The sequence below is a fragment of the Salvia miltiorrhiza genome, chromosome 1 (assembly GCF_028751815.1).
Source record: "Salvia miltiorrhiza cultivar Shanhuang (shh) chromosome 1, IMPLAD_Smil_shh, whole genome shotgun sequence".
Taxonomy (NCBI): Eukaryota; Viridiplantae; Streptophyta; class Magnoliopsida; order Lamiales; family Lamiaceae; genus Salvia; species Salvia miltiorrhiza.
The window spans coordinates 53,947,731-53,968,394 of record NC_080387.1 but is presented as its reverse complement, the minus strand read 5'-3'; the positions used below and the strand labels follow the sequence as shown (position 1 = coordinate 53,968,394).

The window sequence follows — 20,664 nt, the reverse complement described above, 5'->3', positions numbered from 1 at the left end:
TCGCTCTACTCTTCAACAACCTTCCACAATTCCGCGAATCATGCCGCACTAAACGACCACATTTCCTGCATCATTTTATCATTTTTAACTCAGAACAGTACGAATCAATGAAAATGAATGTATGAATCATAAAAAATATCAGTAACGAAATATAAATTGATCGAATTCATTGTGAATTGTATATTAGTTCATGCACTTATATCGTGAACCAGTACAATATCATGTATGAATTAAAATTATAGCTCATCACAATTCGTACTAAATTGTTATATAGTTCATATAGCACATGTCTTGAACTATCAAATCATTACGTATGAATTAAAAAAGAAAAAACGTAATCACACAAGCTGTATTGTGCTTCCCTGTAGTACTAACAGTAAACTAAGGAGGGTAGACTTTAAACTCTGAATGTGAGTTAATAAAATGAAATAAAGCATAATCAAAACAATTCCTGATATAAATTAGAATTAATCGAATTGGTGGTCTATATAAATCGAGAAAGAAAACTTTCTTGACAATAACATGTATCCTAAATTCGCTAAAACATGGTTAACCACATAAACAAACTGATTCGAGTGACGTACCAAACGACTCCATACGAATCTTCAAGCAAAGACAAGATCAAATGAATTTGAGTTTCACGGCGTTTTTGGTGTATAGAATTTCAATGTGCAGAAATTTTGGTAAAAAGATAATGCACGCTTAGGTTATGATTTAATGATAGAAGATTTGGTTTAGATATGGAAATAATATGTTGCCTAAAAAATGTATCAAACTTACGGTTTACATAAAGCTAAAATGACATGTATATCCTCTTGTAAATGGAGCGTGCGTATTTAGGATAGATTGAGGGATAAAATCTGACCGTGAGATCTGTGATAATCAATGGGTGAGAAGTGTTCCTATTTTATACAAAAAATTTTGTTTTTATTTTAGCCCAACTATATATATATATATATATATATATAGGGGAGGACTACGGTAAAAACACTTCTTAAAATATAAATAACAAGAGCGTAGAGAAAAATATATATATATATATATATTTCATAAATACAGTAGACATAAGAGCACTCACCGTGGGTGACTCGATTGGGTGACTCGAGTCACCCACTGCAGCGCGGCACGACTCATGGCTGCCCCGATTTATCGGGTGAGGCCTGATCTCCTTCAATCAACGCGCGTGTCACACACGCGTCTAATTAAAAATAATAATAATAATAAAATTCGAACTTTCAAACAAAGGCTTCCAACGGCTTCTTCACCCTTTTTTTTGTTTTTCTCCCAAACGGCTCATAGCCGTTTAATTAAACTTTTTTTATATACTCCCTCCGTCCCTAAAATGGCTTCCTCTTTGGGGACGGCACGGATTTTAATGAAAAGTTGTAAAGTGTATTGATAGTGGAGAAAATGTGATATAATTATTATTGGAAGTTGTGAAAAGTATTATAATTAGTATTGAGAGTGGTGAAAAGTGAAAAGTAAGAATAAACAAAGTATTATTAGTGGTGGGGTAGGTGTCCAAAAATGGAAAGAAAGAAAGAGGAAGTTATTTGGGGGACGTCCCAAAATGATGCATGCATAATGTATACATGTAATAATACGTTGCTATATATACCAAAATGCATGGGTAGGGGGTGCTACAACAAGACGGTGATCTACCCGGTCCTATCTATATTGAACGCTTAATCACAAGCACGCCACTTGGCTAAGTTAATTACCATAGTAGGGGTGATTAATATAGTTTAATGTTGAGTCTCAGAGGGTCATTGAACTGGTGTATGGATAGAGGAATACATCAGTAAGCTATTTTCTTTTTTTAAATCTTTTTCAAAACTAAAGTGAGTATCAATTGATACTGAAAGAGTATAGACTGAAGTCAACAGTTAAAGAGGTTTTAGTTTAGGAAGGAGTTTAGATTGTTACTGAAATAGTTTCAGTACTTGATTCCAGTTTAGGAACGGATGGATAAACTGATAATCCACGTAAGGTTTCAGTCTAGTATTTGAAATCTGATAAGTGTTATAAATTTTACTGACTATCCAAGGATTTGACAGTTAGAATGATAACATCATCAACGGAAAATAAACTTTAAGAAATTGTCTTTGTAGTTAACACTGTCAATTTTAGGTTTCACTTTTCAGTTAGATGAAGAGTTTGAACACAGCGGAATAAAGGAAAGAACTGAAAGCAATAAACAACACAACGATTTGTACGTGGTTCGGAAGACGAGTTCCTACGTCCACGGCCAGTTGATTAAACTGGCAAACACTCTGGACGATCTTCGTATCAATTACATTTAATGCAGTTGTACTTTAACTTGAATACTTGACTTGAATTAAACTTAAATCTTTCAGTCCGGGGAAGAATGTCTACTGATACTTGATTCACAAATCAGTCCGCTTTTTCCACGTGGCCAACACTAGTATTCAGTCATAATTGAAACTTCAATGATATTTCGTCCTTCAAATACTTCAGTATTTTGTCTTCAACATTTTTAATTCCAATCTTCAGTCAAGCGTCTTCAATTCTTCGATCTTCAGTCCAACGATCTTCAGTCTTCATTCTTTAGTCTAGCTAGTAAACTGAACTCTAACACTTGAGTTCAAAAAGTTTTAGTCTAGTGAAAGAAAATCTAAGAATTTTGGTATCATCAAAACAAGAACAAGGATATTTCATTAATTTTCAAACATTTAGTTTATAGAATTGGTGGTTGAAAACATGGTTAATGTTTTAGTCATTTATGGAAATATGTAGCCATTGAAATTGGACTTTTTTTTAATAAATTACATAAGTATATAAAAAAATTGCAAGACGCGCGAAGGACTCGAACCCAGAACCTTAGATCTTGAGCATTAACATCTTACCGCTAGATCAATAAACGCACACAAATTTAACTATTTCTCAATGCAATAATTTGTTGTTTATATATATGAATTAGTGAACTTTAGAATGTATGTCTTATTGATATATATGTTATATATCGTTGGTGTATACAAAATTGTTATAAATATTTTGAATAGTGTGTAATATTAGTAATTTAAGGGTACGTTTGCTTTGAGGTATAGGGAATAGATAAGCTCCATTTATCATCTTATAATTTATTTGTTTTGACGCAATAAAAAAATCGGGTAGATGGTATAAATTTTCGGGTAGCACCTTTTTTCATGAAAATGTATAATATATCTATAGGGGGATGGTATAATTTTATACCACCCTATGAAAAGTGGATAAATATATTACTCCCTCCGTCCCACTGAAAGTGGTGCACTTTTTTTGGGCACGGGATTTAAGGAGAATAAGATTGTAGTGTAAATGTGTGTGGGGCCACATTGTTTGTAGTGTAAAATTATTATAAAAAAAGGAAATGCACCACTTTCGGTGGGACAGCCCAAAAAAGAATACGCACCACTTTCGGTGGGACGGAGAGAGTATCATTTAAACCAAATAAAATATAAAATATGTGATCTCCATTTTAAGTGATAAATTTATATCTTATTATATTATCTTCTATTTAGAGGAATAAGAAACAAATGCACCCCAAAGCTTACATGAAATTCTTTAGTTAGATTATTTTTTATTTTTCATAAATTGCATATCGTCACATAAAGATGAATACACCTTCAACTTCGAGTAGCAGTTGTGAATTTTTCTGAGTGCGTTTACTTTAAATGGAAAATAAGAAAAAAAAATATTTTTAGTATTTTACTGTCATTTTCATATGTTATGATATAAAATTTTCTTTGAGAATGGTGGAATATTTTCTCAGACAGCTCTTTTTCACTTATATTTTCTCATTTGTTTATTTTTAGGTATATGATAAAAATTGAAAAAAAAAATAATATTTTCTCATCTTTTCTTATTTACATTTTCCAATGAAAATTTAACAATCAAACTAAACGCACCCTACATATATAAGTTGATTTTGTCTCTTGTCATCTTAATGAAATTTTTGCATTTAAGTACTATGCCATGTTTCCCTCTCAAAAAAAAAAGAGTACTATGCCATGTTTAGACATTTACAAATTCAATGGTAGGAAAAACATTCAACCGACCAATACAATGCGATTAAGTAATTCTTGGTTTGTTCAACTCACAAGGTATAAAGCTAAACATTAATTTATTGGTTGTTAGCATATAGTTAATATTTCACTATTGCGAAGTTTGTTACTCAACTGCAAATCTAAAAAGTCAAATGGAATTACCACACAAGTCCGTCTTCAAAATATAGCTTTCTATTTCTTTATCGTTCGTTCTAAAATTCTTATTAAAAAAATCCGATGAGGGCTATATTTTCTTAATTTTAAGTTTTAAATTTATAAATACTACTCCTTCCATCCACGAAAAGTATGACACTTTTGCTATTTAGGGTGTCCACGAAAAATATGACATTTTCCATTTTAAGACATACCCCACCACTTTTTCTTATCTTTTATCCATACAAACACCCCTTATTTATAAAAATCATCTTTAATTCAATTTCAATCACTAATTTTAAATTTTGATGGGACCCTTTCTTCACTACATAAAAATTATCATCAATTTTCTTAAAACTTATGTCGTACTATTTGATGATGAGGACTATTCACAATAATTCACACAAAATACTGACAATCTAATTATTTCAAAATAATATGATATAAAAATGGTAGGGGCATCGGTACGGCACGGATTCAATGTTACATACCGCACGATGCAAATAAAAGTTATGAATTTTGAGAAGTGTTAATGCATAACTTATCTATCAAAACTACTCACCCATATAATAAAGGGCAAATAGCACCAAAATCCCTGAAGTTTCGCCGAATTCGCATTTTTCCCTTGACTTTTAAATTTCTTGAACTTAATTCTGATTCTCGTTTTTCCCTTAATGGCGTTTTCTGGTAACTAACTGCAATGACGTGTCACCTATGTGGCAAGCTTGTGCTGAGTCATTAAATTAGGACCAAAACGTCGTCGTTTTATACACGAACAGTCAGTGGCGGAGCCAGGATTTTTTTGGGGGGGGGGGGGCTGAACTGTAACGGGGGTTCGGGGGCGGTAGTCCCCGGGAAAATTTTTTTTGGGGCCATTCAATACATTTTAGACATTTTTTACTAAAATACAAATATAATAATAATAATAACAACATTTTCATAGATAATATAGTTCAAAACATTTACTAAATTTTTTTTGGGGGCATTAATTCAATACATTTTAGACATTTTTTACTAAAATACAAATATAATAATAATAATAACAACATTTTCATAGATAATATAGTTCAAAACATTTACTAAATTTTTTTTTGGGGGCATTCAATACATTTTAGACATTTTTTACTAAAATACAAATATAATAATAATAATAATAATAATAATAATAATAATAATAATAATCACAACATTTTCATAGATAATATAGTTCAAAACATTTACTAAAAATTTTTTTGGGGGCATTCAATACATTTTAGACATTTTTTATTAAAATATAAATATAATAATAATAATAACAACATTTTTAGACATATTGTTAAAAAAAATTAAAAAAATCAAAATTTGGCTGGCTACGCCCCTGCGAACAGTCCCTTCTTATCCCTTCTCTGTCATTAGGGGTGAGCAAAAAATCCGAAACCGAATAACCGAACCGATCCAAACCGAAATTTTAAAATATGGTTCGATTTTTTCGGTTTTTCGGTTCGGTTCGGTTCGATTCAGTTTTTTTTCATAAAATTGCGGTTTCTCGGTTCGGTTCGGATTTTTTAAAACCGAACAAAACTGAATTATATTTATATATATAAATATATACATATGTAATATTTTAATTATAATTTTATAATATCTAACTTCTAATATTTTTTTAAATTTTATAGTTTTTTTTGGAATTTTTGGTTTTTTTTTCCGAAAATTTCGGTTTTTTCGGGTTTTTTTCGAAAATTTCGGTTTTCTTCGGATTAATTCAATTTTTCGGTTCGGTTCGGTTTTAATTATAAAAATTTTGGTTCATTCGGTTCGATTTGTTCGGTTAATTCGGTTCGGTTCGATTTTTTTTTAAACGAACTAAAATATGGTTTGGTTTGGTTTGGTTTGGTTTTAGCAAAAACCGAATCATATAACCGAATGCTCACCCCTATCTGTCATCGCCGTCAGAATCGCACACAAAATTCTCGAAAAGTAAGCAACGGGGAAACCACCGCCCCACGATTCAATTTCACCACGAATTGCCCAAATCTCCGACAGAAGAAACCGAATAAAATCCAGCGCGACAGCTTCGGACCGAGGTTCTTCATTGAAATCGGTGCACTCGGTGTATAAAACCCTTAGAAAATTGAATGATGAAGGCGGTGGAGCAGAAGGTATGACAGGGCCGGGGCAATTCTGGTAGAAGAAACCATTGGCGGGGGCATTATAGGCAACGCAATTCTCAAAAGAGACGGTGAGCTCGGACGAATCAGATGGGAGGGTCGGTGGGGCGGCGGTGGTGGATGGGGAAGAGCTGCGAGTGAGGGGGCAGTGGAACGCGTGGGGTAGAGAGAGGGGAAGAGCAATTCAGGTAGTGAGAGAAGAGAATTGAAGGAGGGGGCCGGTGGTTAGGGTTGAAAGGGCAGGGGACAAAGGTAGCAGCGGCGATGGAGGTTTCGGCGTGGATTGGTGTTGGGAGGGATCAAAGGGCGGTGACAGAGAGGTGGAAAAGAGATTTGAGGTCGGAGAGAGCAGTGTAACAGACGGCGGTGGCGGAGGTTGTGGATTTGGATAGTAGAAGGCAGCGGGAAACGGCGAAGGAGGTACCGAGTTCATGGTGGTGATAAGTGAGAAACGAGAATTGTATACTTTATAAAATCGTGTTGGTTTTTTAGTGTGAAAAATCGCATTTTACCTTAATATCCGAAATATGTGGGCCAGAAATTTAATCATACGTGGCTTTCCGACAGCCATGTCAGCATTAGTTAAATTGCCGATCAATATTATGGAAAAACGAGAATCGAAATTAACTTCAAGGATTTTAACAAGAAATTTAAAGTTTAAGGGAAAAATACGAATTCAACGAAACTTCAGGGATTTTGGTGCTATTTGTCATATAATAAATATACTCAGTCTATCCAAAAGTAAAATGATGTTGATGGGTTTGCATTGTTTTTTGTAAAAGTTCTTAAATTGTACTTGTGCAAGAAAAGTGTAAGATTGTTAGTTGAAAATTGTACAATTCACGTCACTTTGTAACCTTGATATAGGGAGGGAGTAATATATTTGAATTCATCGTTATATAACATCGTCACTTCACCCAATTAACCAAATCAATCGGATGGCATGGCACAATGTTATCCTAATTTATACAAAAGGTCAATGAAGTATTCTTTTATTTTGGTCAATTATTCAATCTATGCCATCTAATGTATGCTTCAATTCGAATTAAGTTCCACTATCCTTATGTAAGTCAACCAATAGGTGCCCACTTCATCTTTTAGCTCAAACCCCTTCCTACAAATTATGTGATACAATTGACATTTACAAACTATTTCATGAAAATGTAACTATTGTGATTTTTTGTCGACATTGTCGTCGTAATAATAATAATAATAATAATAATAATAATAATAATAATAATAATAATAATAATAGTGCTATTTGGACAAAATTTGTCCGAACAAAAATATGATTAACATTTTTAAAAAATTAATTTATTTATAAATTTTGATTCAAGTTTAAAAGGGTATAGTTAGTTTTATTGTTTTCTTCGTATTGTGGTTTTTTGTAATTTCTTAACAATTTCTTTTATTTTTTGTTATTTTATTTGTAGTTTGTGTACTTTAAAAATAATAATAACTAAAAAGATTATTAAAAAATTACAATATATAGAAAACAATAAAACTAGCTAAATTCAATCAAAATTTTTAAATAAATTTATTTTATAAAATATTACATTATATTTTATCCGGACAAATTTTATCGAAATAGGTAATAATAATAGGTAGTGGTCCTCTCCTATGTTTGACTAAGGTTGCGGTGGCAAATAATTGGATGCGGCACGAAAGGCTGCTCCCCATGATGACGTGGAAGTATTTGAGTCGTACACGAAGACGGTGCTGAGAATTTATCATTATCTCAAATCTCAATGCTATGCTTGTCAACGTTGACCCCAGTCAAACTTCTTTACTGAAACGCGCTTTCATTTTGTAAAAATTATTTGTATTTCGTAATTATCCAAAAAAACAAAAACAAAAACAAAAACAAAAGAGTTCCATCAAACCGTGCAACTGTGAGTTTCAGACTGTGATAGCGCACTCGTACTTCGAACATAGACGTAAATAATTAAATTTTTAATTTACAATTTTAATTTGAATGCTTCGTCAGTCAAATTATTTGTGAATTGTTTGATTTAAATTCGGTAAAATTTGTTAGGTGAAATTCGTTAATAAACGAGTAAGGTATGATCTTAATATATGGAGTATTATTTGATTCGTTATTTTGTAAGTGATCTAACCCAAAATAATATTACTATATCGTAATTAAGATAGATATATATTAGTTACTTAAATAATGTTATTTTTATTGGAGCAAACTAAGTCGTTGTTATTAAAATTTGCATTGTTAAGACTGCATTTCCATAAAAGCAAAGCAACCTAAACTACAAAAGTACTACTACTAGACTACTAGTATTATTTTTTATTTAAAAGATGTCTCTCTTTCTTTGAAGAGTGGTATTTTTTGATTTATTAAAACTTACTTTTTACTCGATAAAATTAGTTTTTAATTTTAGTCGATAAGATTTATTTATTTTTGTCTTCAAAGTATTAATGTTTAGTCAAAAAGCAATGCTTTGTTTATGAAATCTATTGTTTTTGTACTCGATCAATCAAGTGAGTTTTGAATTGAAAAGTAACATCTTTTGTGTTAGCGCATTGATTTACAATTTAGAACTACCATTTTTTGAATTTTGTTATTTTAAGCCTTATGTGTTTCATTAAATTATGGGCTAAATTGTGCAACTTTTGAAAATCAACGTTCAAATTTTGAAAATTGCAGTCCAAACCGAATTGAAATTCAGTGTACCATAGTTGATGTACCACTTTTAATTTTATTTATTTTTTTATATATTTTTTCTTCAATTGCTTTAGTTTAATTTTGTAATTATTAACTAGGATTTATTATATTGAATTTACTTTTGTTAACTAATTCTAAATTCAAAGTTATGGTAATAATTTTTTGAAATAAAAATTAAGTATAAATTATAATATTATAATAAATTTTATTTTTATAAAAAATATTATTAAAATAATAGATATAAGAATGAGAAATAGTGATATATAAAATTATGCGACACTGAATCTCATTCCATCAAAACTCCCTCATCTTTTTCAGATCTTACAAGGAAAAATTCGTAATTTTCTTTATTTGTGGATGCATTTAGATAAAGATTATATTATTCAAAATTCCACATTGTACTAAGAAACGTTTGATTTGCCTCGAGTACATACATAATTAGTATTGTGAATTTTTCGTCGTTATAAAAAAAATCTAATATACACCTTTTATATATCTGAATAATGGCCTATTCGAAAATAAAATACGTATCCCTTAATTTGTGTCTTATTTCAAAATGGGTTAATTAATTATAATTAGCCTGAACTTTCAACAAATTTCAGTTTATAGTCTCAGCTTTAATTTATATTATGTATAACCTGAACTTTAAAAAATTATTTACTTATAGCCACAATTGCACCAAATTTATGTTAATAGTCTATTCTTTATCATAATTACAGGTAAAATGATAATCAATTGCCACGAAACTATCTAATGTATTCCACACGAAAAGAGGTTTTCAACGGTAGGTAGCACATCGCCATTGGACCAGCAGTATAGTCAGAATCGCTCCAAAAGTTAGTGCAACGATGCCAACTTTCTAACACGATTCTGACTTCACCGATAGTCCGATGACGATGGGCTACCTATCGTTGAAAATCTTATTTAGTGCAGAATACATTAGGATATGATTTTGTGACAATCGGATATCGTTTCATATGTAATTTCGATAAAAAAGAGTTAATGTCATAATTTTGATGTGATTGTGGCTATAATTAAACAATTTCTCAAAGTTCAGGTTATATAAAAAATAAATCAAAATTGAGGCTATAAACTAAAATTTGTTGAAAGTTAATGTTATAATTTATAGTTAAACCTTTCAAAATTGTATAACACATAATTATTCTATAATACAATTATACAACAAACACATACTAAATTTAGATGTTTTAAAGGAGACAACCTTTGTATTCAAAGTCATAATTCAATGCTCAAAACAACGAGGGATATAATCCGCCATTCTTCATGGCATTAATAAAGGGAATTAGGTCTAAAACGAATAAAAGCTAGTTGACAACTTAGAAATCAATGTTTTTAAAGATTGTTCAAACCCATTTACATTACATCTAGTTCAAAACGTTGGCTTTTTAAGCAAATTGATTTATGCTTATTCAAACAGTTTGACATCTAACTAAATAAAAAATTGACTTAATTTTTTTAGTTTATAAGGGGAAAAAATATCCAGACATTCTTCTTTTGATCAAGTGGCATGGGATGTAAAAGAAGACTATCCTTCACCCAACATGTTTGAAATTTAAATCTTTCAGCAAATCAAATCGGTATATTGAAATTTATTGCTAAGAGAGGAAATGCGTGAGATACAAAAATATTGATTAGTCTCTTTTAGCTATTTGAATTTAGAATGTTGACATTAACAACTGAATGAGCAAGTGGTAGTGGCATGCATCAAAAGAAGTAAGAAAGAATACAACTAAAGAATAGAGAAGACAAAGTGTACATTATATATATTGCAATTTGACTAGCAATGCCAAAATAAACATTAGGTTGATTGACTTGGTCTTACAATGCTATAAATATGAGTTGGTTAGTTTGATTGGGTAGACTTTGGTTCCTTGATTTTTTAGGAAGAAGTTAAAGGTTAGACATAAAACCAAACAAAAAACAAATCATGTATACCTCTCTTTTTAGAGTACTATTTTATTTATTATAATTAGAGAACCCAAAAATGAGAATGAAAGTATTGATGTAAGCAATTTTTGAATTAAAATCCGTGATTTATTTAATGATTAATCCCCACTTCAAAATTCTTTCTCCAACCACATCACTCTCAATCTTATTCCTAGCTATCCAAATACTAGGTTTGCCATAAGCTATTCAGCTTTGAGTCACTAGCAATATTCAAATTGTCAACTATACATATATAACTAGTGATTTCTTCAATGTAAAGATTTTTTTGAGGGAACTTCAATGAAATAAATTTTGGTACCACATAGTTGATAGTTGATCATAGTAGGTTTTCCCCCGCAGAAATTTCGAGATCTAAATTGATGGGCCAATTGTTACACAAGACGAATTTTGGAAATTAACAAACAACCTGTCGACCACAAATTTGTTCAAGTCAAATTTCGTTACATCAGTCAACGTGGGAACATTTAATTATGCATGCATGCATCATGTGCTCTACTGTTGTATTTGGAAGTTGCTAGAATCTTCAATCAAGATTAGGCAAAATAATCTCACCTAAACATAAATCATGCCAATCGATCTTTCTTTGATCGTTTGAACATTGTAATCGTGTTCGTTTCCAATTTCTATGCTAGTGCAAAAACTCATATACACAAGAATCAATTGTTCCAAAGGATCATTACATATCATATACATAAATCCAGAAACTATGGAAATTGAGATAAGTTCCATTTAGGATAAAAACCACAAGCATAAAATATTCAGTCATAACATATGACTAATCTCTATAAACTTCTCTTCTTTCATTTGTAAATATTTCAATCTAAACTATAACAAGTTCAGACATCATTAGAACTGCAAGAAATAGGAAGAGAGTGCAACCTTTTGGTGATTCTTGAAGCTTAGACATGGTGGCAACATCCCGAAAAACAAACCAATACATTCCCAATTATGTTATGTAAGCTATCAACTTCCACAAGCAAGGCACTCGTCGCGGTTGGCTAAAGAGCATACCATCTGTGCCATCTTAGCATTGTTGTCATCAGCTACCGCCTTAGCATTTTCATCCTACAGAATGATTGCATTTTGCTTTGAGCACGTGTACAGAGGTTTAATGGAATCATTCCTTGCGTAGAGAGGAGAGCACCTACCTTTATCATAGTAGTGTTGACTGTGAATTTGATAGCATCAGCTGCTGCACGTGTTCTTAGATAGTACATGCCCGTCTTCAAACCCTTCGTGACCAAGGATAATAAAATTACCACAAGCATAGATAGAATACGTATTTTTTCTGAATTTGCAAGATAGGTAGTATAATTTCTGTTTAGCTTACATTTTTCCAGGTATGGAAGTGGAGAGAAGTAAGCTTTGCTGAAGTAGGTTGGTCCATATGGATGTTTAAGCTCTGACTCTGGTCTATGAAACATCCACGGTCGACAGCCATATCAGCCAACACCCGTTGCTTGATCTCCCAAACAGTTCTGAGAAGAAGCAAAACGAGTTAGCATGTGACAAATTGGAAAGAAGGAACAGTTTGGAACTCTGATTTTTGTGAAATGCATACTTGTAAATCACTTTAAGATCTTCAGGAACCTCAGGGATATTTTGAACAGAGCCGTCCTCATAAATTATCCTGTTCTTGACAGAAGGAGACCAAAGCCCCATCTCAGTCAAATCGTGGAGAAGATGCTTGTTCACAACAACAAATTCACCACTGAAAAGGCCATCAAGAGGTAATATCAGTATCATGGCAAACAAAATGCAGATACAAGGGAAGCTGAATGAAATATGTTGATGAGCCAAACCTTAGAACTCTACGGCTGTAAATGTTGGAAGTGTATGGTTCAAAGCACTCATTGTTCCCAAGAATCTGGCTTGTTGAAGCAGTTGGCATGGGTGCTATGAGAAGTGAGTTTCGAATCCCATGTTCTGCAATCTTAGCCCGAAGAGCATCCCAATCCCATCTATCTGATGGCTTCACTCCCCACATATCTGGTTGGATGATTCCCTGCAAGATACAGCCAGGTCTTAACGATGATGCCCACGTAATACTTCAACAAGGCACAAACTTAAATTTTCTGGTAATCAGACTTGAAGTTACAACAAGACCGACAAATCCTCATGTCATCGGTTGTTCCAAACCACCATGAAATACCAGTAACTGAGACTTCACAAAAAGTTGACATAAATGGCTGCATTAGCATGCCAGACAAATATACAGCATGATGATTCTCTGATTATACCTTGCTAACAGGACTGCCATTATATGTTTCATACGGGCCTTCTTTCTGAGCGAGTTCACACGATGCCTTTAATGCATGATAGTATATGGTCTCGAATATATCCTTGTTCAACTGCTGAGCCTGCACTCGGTAATAGAACCAACTAACTTAGCAAAATTACATGCAAAGCATGTCGAAGAGAATATCAGCTTTATACCTCTGGAGATTCGAATGCCATGCCAAGCAAGATGAAGGCATCAGCAAGACCTTGTACACCAATTCCTATTGGCCTGTGACGCATATTAGACCTTTTCGCAGTTTCAACTGGATAATAATTTATATCAATTATCTTGTTAAGGTTTGTTGTAACGAGCTCCGTAACCTGCAGAAACAAGCAACAGGTAAAGATATAAAAAAACATCACAGTTATGTGTACATCAACCAACCTGAACTGATTAGGCAGCCAGCAACTAAGATTAACTCACCTCAGCCAGTTTGTCAAAATCAAAATAGCGGTCTTTAGACCCTATGCTGCCAACAAGCTTTGTTGGTTGGGACTCCAGAGGCACACCCTTAAATAAATTAGAGAAACTAATTAAGAAGAGATCCAAGTACACGTAACACATAAGAAGCATTCATTCATATAAGACAATAGTACCTTCTCTCTAACATATCGTGGTAGAGCAATTGATGCAAGATTGCACACAGCAGATTCTGTGGGGCTCGTATACTCAATTATCTCAGTACACAAGTTAGATGATTTTATGGTACCCAGATTCTGCTGGTTGCTCTTTCTATTGCAAGTATCCTGCAAATAAAAGGTGAAGATTTAGATCAACTGATGATAAAATGAAGCATATAAGTAATGAATCATGAGACTTGTCAATTCTGCTACCTTATAAAGCATATAAGGCGTTCCAGTTTCAACCTGGGATTTCAAGATTTCAAACCATAAAGTCTGTGCCTCAACAACTTTCTTCGCCTTTCCCTGAGTTCAAAACAAACAAAATATCAGAATTAATTATTCATTCAAAGAAAAAATATTAATAAACAAAATCTCAGAATCAATTATTCATTCAAAGAAAAGATATCAATGTCATATACGCAATATGAGTCTTCTTTACCTCTCTCTCATATTTAGTATACAAAGCTTCAAACTCTTCACCCCAACAATCAGCTAATCCAGGAGACTCACTTGGACAGAACAATGACCATTGTCCATAAGTTTCAACTCTTTTCATAAAAAGATCAGGTACCCAAAGACCATAAAACAAATCTCTTGCACGGTGCTCCTCCTGAAAATAATAAATGAAAGGAAGAGCTCATATAATGTTAGGGCAGTAACTGAAACACTAAAACACTTCCAATCTCAACTTTAATCATATAATAAAGGGGAAAAATGTATTTCCATAACAGCCTCAAAACTAATACCTTCCCATGGTTTTTCCTCAAATCAAGAAACTCAAAGATGTCAGCATGCCATGGCTCCAAATATACAGCAAAAGCACCTATCCTCATCATAGAAAGACAAATATCATAATGCAATACAAATGCAAGTTATACAATAGAACAGAAGAAAAAATGTGCAAACCTTTCCTCTTGCCACCACCCTGATCCACATATCTAGCAGTGTCATTAAAAACTCGAAGCATTGGAACAATGCCATTAGATGTTCCATTTGTTCCACGTATATAACTTCCTGTAGCACGGATATTATGGACAGATACACCAATTCCTCCAGCTGATTTGCTAATGACAGCACATTCCTTGAGGGTATCATATATGCCCTCAATACTATCATCCTTCATGCATATCAAGAAACAGCTGCTCAACTGTAACCAAAACATAAAATTAAATATTTATTAGAGAAAAAACAAGATAAAATTCTGAGCAACAACTAAACTCCTTTCTAGAAAAAAGGGTTAGCATTCATAGTACTAGAAAATGATAAATCATTCGGTAGTTATCTCAGTTGTCGTACTTGTGGTCTCGGTGTTCCAGCATTAAAAAGGGTGGGAGATGCATGAGTGAACCATCGCTGGGACAAAAGATGATATGTTTTTATAACAGAATCTATATCATCCTTATGGATGCCAACAGCAACCCTCATTAACATGTGCTGTGGCCTTTCGACAACCTTGCCTTGGACTTTTAACAGGTAAGACCTTTCAAGCGTCTTAAAACCAAAGTAATCATAGTCGAAGTCTCTGTCATATATTATCTCACTGTCAAGACGAACAGCATTCTGCCAAAAGGAACATAATACAACATTAATACATTGAAGATGTTGCAATATAAGTCAATATTTTATGGGATTGAGAATTAGCAAAATATTCTTTAACCAGTTTGTACATACCTATCCTCCAAACTTTATGACACATGTCATTTACACATACATCCATACAGAGCAAGCAAAACCAATGAAAATAATGACAAAATATGGCACTTAGCAAAATTGCAAGGAAATGAATATCCTCCACTGATAAATTGGGTTGAAGTTACTCTTTGCTGCATTTCTTAATCGTCTCGGGTTCATACCAATGATGGTATACTTAATAAAAATTCACAAAATTTAAAATGAAAATGCAGGAAGAACAAATACCTTCATTATAATCTCATAAACATCATCAGCAATCAAAGGGGACTCTAGTCCAGACCTCTCGCTGATATGATTGTACATGTCTTTGACCCTGCAACAATTATGCAGAGTGTTAACAACCCAATATTTATGTTAATAATTTACCTATAGCAGTGAAGCCACTTACGTTTCAGAAAATGATTTCTTAGTGTTCTTGTGAAGATTTGAAACAGCAATTCTTGCAGCCAACTGCATATTGCACAACATTTCATATCATTTCCAAGATTCCAAAAGTACATATCCAGATATACAATACGATCCTTCCAATATAGACACTACACAAAGATAAGAGAGAATAATGTTATTCTACACCTCGGCAGCCATGAGCACCTAGTGTATTTGGCTTCAAAGTGATGATTCACATGTAGGGCAACATTAATCTCTCAGAATATCGACATTCCATAACCAGCAAGATAACAAAAATGTCAAAGCGTAATTCCATAATTAGAGCTGATATGCAAACACGTGATACAATTCAAAACACCAAGTAATCAGATTGAGATTATATACAAATCAGTAAGAGATAGTGAAAATATATATACCAAAAACAGATTTTACAAACCAAATTTGGCATAAAAGAAGACAATGTTTTCCACGTGAAGCTAAGCTAGAGTAAACCAAAAGTATTTATAAAATATCCAGATGTTTAAATTGGATAAACAAGTTGTAAGTTAGATCGTTACAGAAAAAGGCACAACAAAACATCACCTGCTTAATCTGCTTCATAAAAAAATCAATCCAGACGAATAAACATAATAGTAGTAAATTAAGGCAATAAAACCATAATTCACAACCAAATCCAATAAAACAGACAGGAAACCGAAGTGATCCTCCATCAACACAGAAAATCACGACTACCAAAAATAACAAACAAAAACCGGAAGTCAAATCAGCAATCTAACTCACACAAGCATAATCAGGGTGATTGGCCGTCATAGCAGCAGCCGTCTCCGCCGCCAACTCGTCAAGCTGGCTCGTGGTGACGCCCTTGAATACCCCGGCGCACACCTTCTGCGACACCAAAACCGGGTCACAGTGCTCGCTACTGAGCCCATAACTCAGCTTTTTCAGCCGCGCAGTGATCTTGTCGAAGTGCACAGTCTCCTGCCTCCCGTCCCTCTTCACCACATACATTTTCAATCCGAATGAACTTCGAGATTCCGACTCACTGAGGACTTTTCACAAACAGTTGGTGGGTTATCTACTGACAAGCAACAAATGTGCTCTCAGCTTGTATATATAGCCACAAACAAGGAATAAAAGAATTAAATATTGGTTTTTACTACTATGAGATAATATCTCTAGGGTTTTGAAATTTCCCTCTAAATCCTACTATGAATTTTTGAAGTTTTTCCCGCCAAATTGAAGAGTGTTGATGGAGGCGGGGAATGTGGAGCGGTGGAGAAAGCGGCAATGTGGTCCACATGCATTTAATCAATTATTAGTTGGCTTTTAGAGCAAGCTTTTCATTTTTTGAAACGTTTGGAGCAAGCTTTTATATCCCCTCTAATAAAAAAATACAGCAAATTTATGCGGTCGCCACAAACTAGTGAAAAAAAAAAAAATGATTTGTTTAATTTATCTTTTTTTAAAAAAAAAATTGAGTAATTATTTTTTACTGTATTATGTACACCCTTTGTCCCACTTAAAATAATTTGTATTTTATTGGATTGTCCCACTATAAATGACATGTTTCCATAAATAAAAAATTTTAGCTCCTAAACAAGTGTAGATTATATCACTTTCAATCAATTTACACATTCTCCTTAATTCTCATATTCAAAAGTTTTGGGCCACTTAGTGGGACGGAAGGAGTATATTGTAGCTATTTTTTTATTATTATTTGGTAATTTTTTGTTTTTATTTATTTTTTATGAAAATCTGCAAAAAAAATAAAGATAAATAATTATAATGTGAACAATATAATAAAATACATTTTTTAAAAATAAATTAAAAATTATGATGTTGTTTGAACGCACAAATATAAAAAAAATATTAAAATATATAAAATGAATAAAGAGGATAATTGAGTTTATAAGCTGAAAAGAGAATTTTTGTTAAAGAGAAAATAATATTTATTAGTTAAAGAATATCAAATAGAGGTAAATTATAAATAATATATAATGAAAATAATAAAATATAGTGGTAGTTTAATAATATTTATAAACTAATTATTACATGTGTTGGGAACCTAATGAAATATCCTAATTCTTGTTTTGATGATACCAAAATCAGTAGGTTTTCCTTGTAATAGATTATAATTGTTTGAACTCAAGTGTTAGAGTTCTTTTCTAGTTTAGTTGTTGTTATGAAGACTGAAGACTTAAGCCGGAGAACTGAAAACTGAAGTTGCCGACCGTTGACGAATTAAGGCAGAGTCAAATACTGATATTTGACTAACCAGTCCAAGAATCAGTTATGACTGATTACTTAATGGGAGCCACGTGGATTCAGCGGACTGATACTAAAGTCAAGTATCAGTTAAACATTATTCCTCTGACTTAAGCTCCAAAGCTTAAAGGAAGCCACACACTCTAGAAGTACAGTACAGCCGCATTAAATGCAGAGATTTCGAGGATCGTCCTTTATCTGCAGAGCCTTCATTTTTGTGGTTACCTTTTTCAGAGATTACACTTTAGACTGAAGCTTTTTCGTATCTCCTGCTCTCAAAGTAGTCGTTCTCACCAAACAAATGAACCTCGAAAATTGAAGCCTCAGCCCAAGTTCAAATTACTCTCTAACGGAAGAATTCTTGAAGACCATTTCAGCCAACAGATCTATTCAAGACGTCTCATATAAATAGAGCTCGATGATCACTTCAATCTTCACCGATTCAACTACATAAGCTGAAACGCTGCCGAATTCATCACTCAGCATTCAAAGCCATTTCAAAGTTTGAATCGAAGAAGAGTATCACAAAGCCAAAAATCAGTCACTGCTAATTACATACATTCTCTTAGAACTTAGGCAAATATTGTATATGTAAAGCCTAGGTATAACTGATTGCAGAGAACTTGTTCTTTGTAATCTAGTTGGCAAGTTTTTGAACCTCTATTCAACCGACCGAATTGAGAATTTGAGTTGCAAAGGAGTTCAAACCAATGCTCTGTCTCCGAAGAGATCTTAGTGCCAAGTGTGCACTAAGAGTGAGAAATCCAATCAAGTGTGTTGGTACTGAAGATATGATCTTCAGTTGTCTAGGTTTGTTGTGCACCCGTAAGCACATGCCCAATGAAGTTTGTCAGTGTGATCGACTGACCGTGGATGTAGGAAGTGTTTTCCGAACCACGTAAAAATCTTTGTGTTTGTTTACAGTTTTTACCTTATTACTTGTGTTCAAACCTTCTCTAACTGAAAGCTGATTAACTGCAAAGAGAAACTTAATTTCTGACAACGTGATTAATCTCACAGACTATTTCGAAAGAAAAGTTTTCCGTTGCGTGTATTATTAGTCTAACTGATTAATCTTCGGATAGTCAGTAAGATTCATAACATCTCTCTGTTCAACAAACTTGACTGAAGTTTACGTGTATCAGTTAAAGTCTTAAACTTAACTAATAACTCCTTACTGAAGAGTATTCAGTATCAGTCATCAACCTAAATTTTACTAAACTCCTTTAACTGAAAATGTTGTGTCTGTTTGTGTTTCAAGTTTCGTTTTGAAAAGTAACCTATAGGTGTATTCCCCCCCATACACCTATTCGAGACCCTCCGGACCTAACAATATGAAAAAAATGGATAGAAAATTTATTTTTCGGTGAGCTTATAAGCTCTGTCAAACATCCTCTAAGTTGTAAATGAATCATTTTGCTTTCTTTTTTTTTTTTCCTTTTTTTCATTAATTACGCCTTTTGTCAAAAGTTCATCAAAAATCATAAATGTGAGTAATTAGATAATTCTAAAATTATTTTTTAAATGACTTTTTTGTAATTTATTGAGTATAAATAAAGTTAAAATATAAATATATGTATAATAAAATATAAACTCAACACTTATTATGGACATATCAAAATAACAAAAATATCTCATTTTTTCATAAACCGAATGAGTAATACATTATTTTTAGGGTTAATAGCCGGAAAATACACGAACTTTCACGAAATTTGCAAATTGCACATGAGCTTAAAAAATAGCCTCAGAATACATCATCTTTTAATTTTGTTGTAAATTGCACATGACGAGAACTCCGGCTATAATTAAAGTTGACCGGCAATGACGTGGACTATACACGTGGCATTTTTATTGTAGGTGGCAATACACGTGGCATTTTTATTGATCTGGCATTACAAGTGGAATTTTTATTGAAAAGGAAAAAAAAAATAAAAGAACGATGAACCACCGCCTTCATCGATGCGGTTTGAGTCCGGCCACCACCGTTTTACCTCTCCACCACCACCATTTTCCGTCATCTCTACCACCACCACCATCACAAAAATCTCCATCACTACCGTTTTCCCAAAGAGAATCATAGACCCTAATTTAGTTTGTAGATTTGTGAAGAATCTCCACCGGCCACCAGCTCACACGCCACCCGAACTGAAGGAAAGACAAAAACCAACGCACATTTCCTTCTCATAAGGCGGCATGCTTCGCGATGATCGGATTTGCCTTTGATTTCATCTATTGAAGGATTTGGGGAAGGGTTTGATTTGATCGGAGTTGGCCTTTGATTTCTCTCCCCCTTCGCCGCGATTTCTGCCGCCCCGCCGCCCTCGCTCTTCCCGCGCGACTTTCATTGCCCCGTCGCCCTCCCTCTCCCCCACGATTTCCGTCGCGATTTCTGCCGTGCAAACCCTTCTCCTTCATCGACCTCCCCCTT

At 33.3% G+C, this 20,664-nt stretch overlaps 1 protein-coding gene across 1 annotated transcript; it reads right to left on the bottom strand.

Annotated features, from left to right (window-relative positions):
* Positions 1–11,632: 11,632 nt before the first annotated feature.
* LOC130993720 (ribonucleoside-diphosphate reductase large subunit) lies at positions 11,633–17,313 on the bottom strand. The gene is made up of 17 exons (XM_057918759.1): positions 16,752–17,313; positions 15,973–16,034; positions 15,810–15,897; positions 15,189–15,452; positions 14,799–15,039; positions 14,639–14,715; positions 14,332–14,502; positions 14,103–14,195; positions 13,866–14,015; positions 13,693–13,779; positions 13,425–13,589; positions 13,229–13,348; positions 12,791–12,993; positions 12,550–12,699; positions 12,319–12,466; positions 12,137–12,220; positions 11,633–12,053 (listed from the first exon to the last, which is right to left on the bottom strand). Exons 1-17 carry the CDS (start codon positions 16,977–16,979, stop codon positions 11,952–11,954), a joined length of 2,433 nt encoding a protein of 810 aa, XP_057774742.1. The 5' UTR covers positions 16,980–17,313; the 3' UTR covers positions 11,633–11,951.
* Positions 17,314–20,664: the final 3,351 nt, after the last annotated feature.

Excerpts from the sequence above, each read along its gene's own strand:
- LOC130993720 (XM_057918759.1), bottom strand. The coding sequence starts at position 16,979 with ATGTATGTGGTGAAGAGGGACGGGAGGCAGGAGACTGTGCACTTCGAC. Across the intron at positions 13,349-13,424 it reads TGGCATTCGAATCTCCAGAG|GCTCAGCAGTTGAACAAGGA; the intron begins GTATAAAGCTGA and ends TACCGAGTGCAG. Across the intron at positions 12,221-12,318 it reads ACTTCCATACCTGGAAAAAT|GGTTTGAAGACGGGCATGTA; the intron begins GTAAGCTAAACA and ends TTGGTCACGAAG.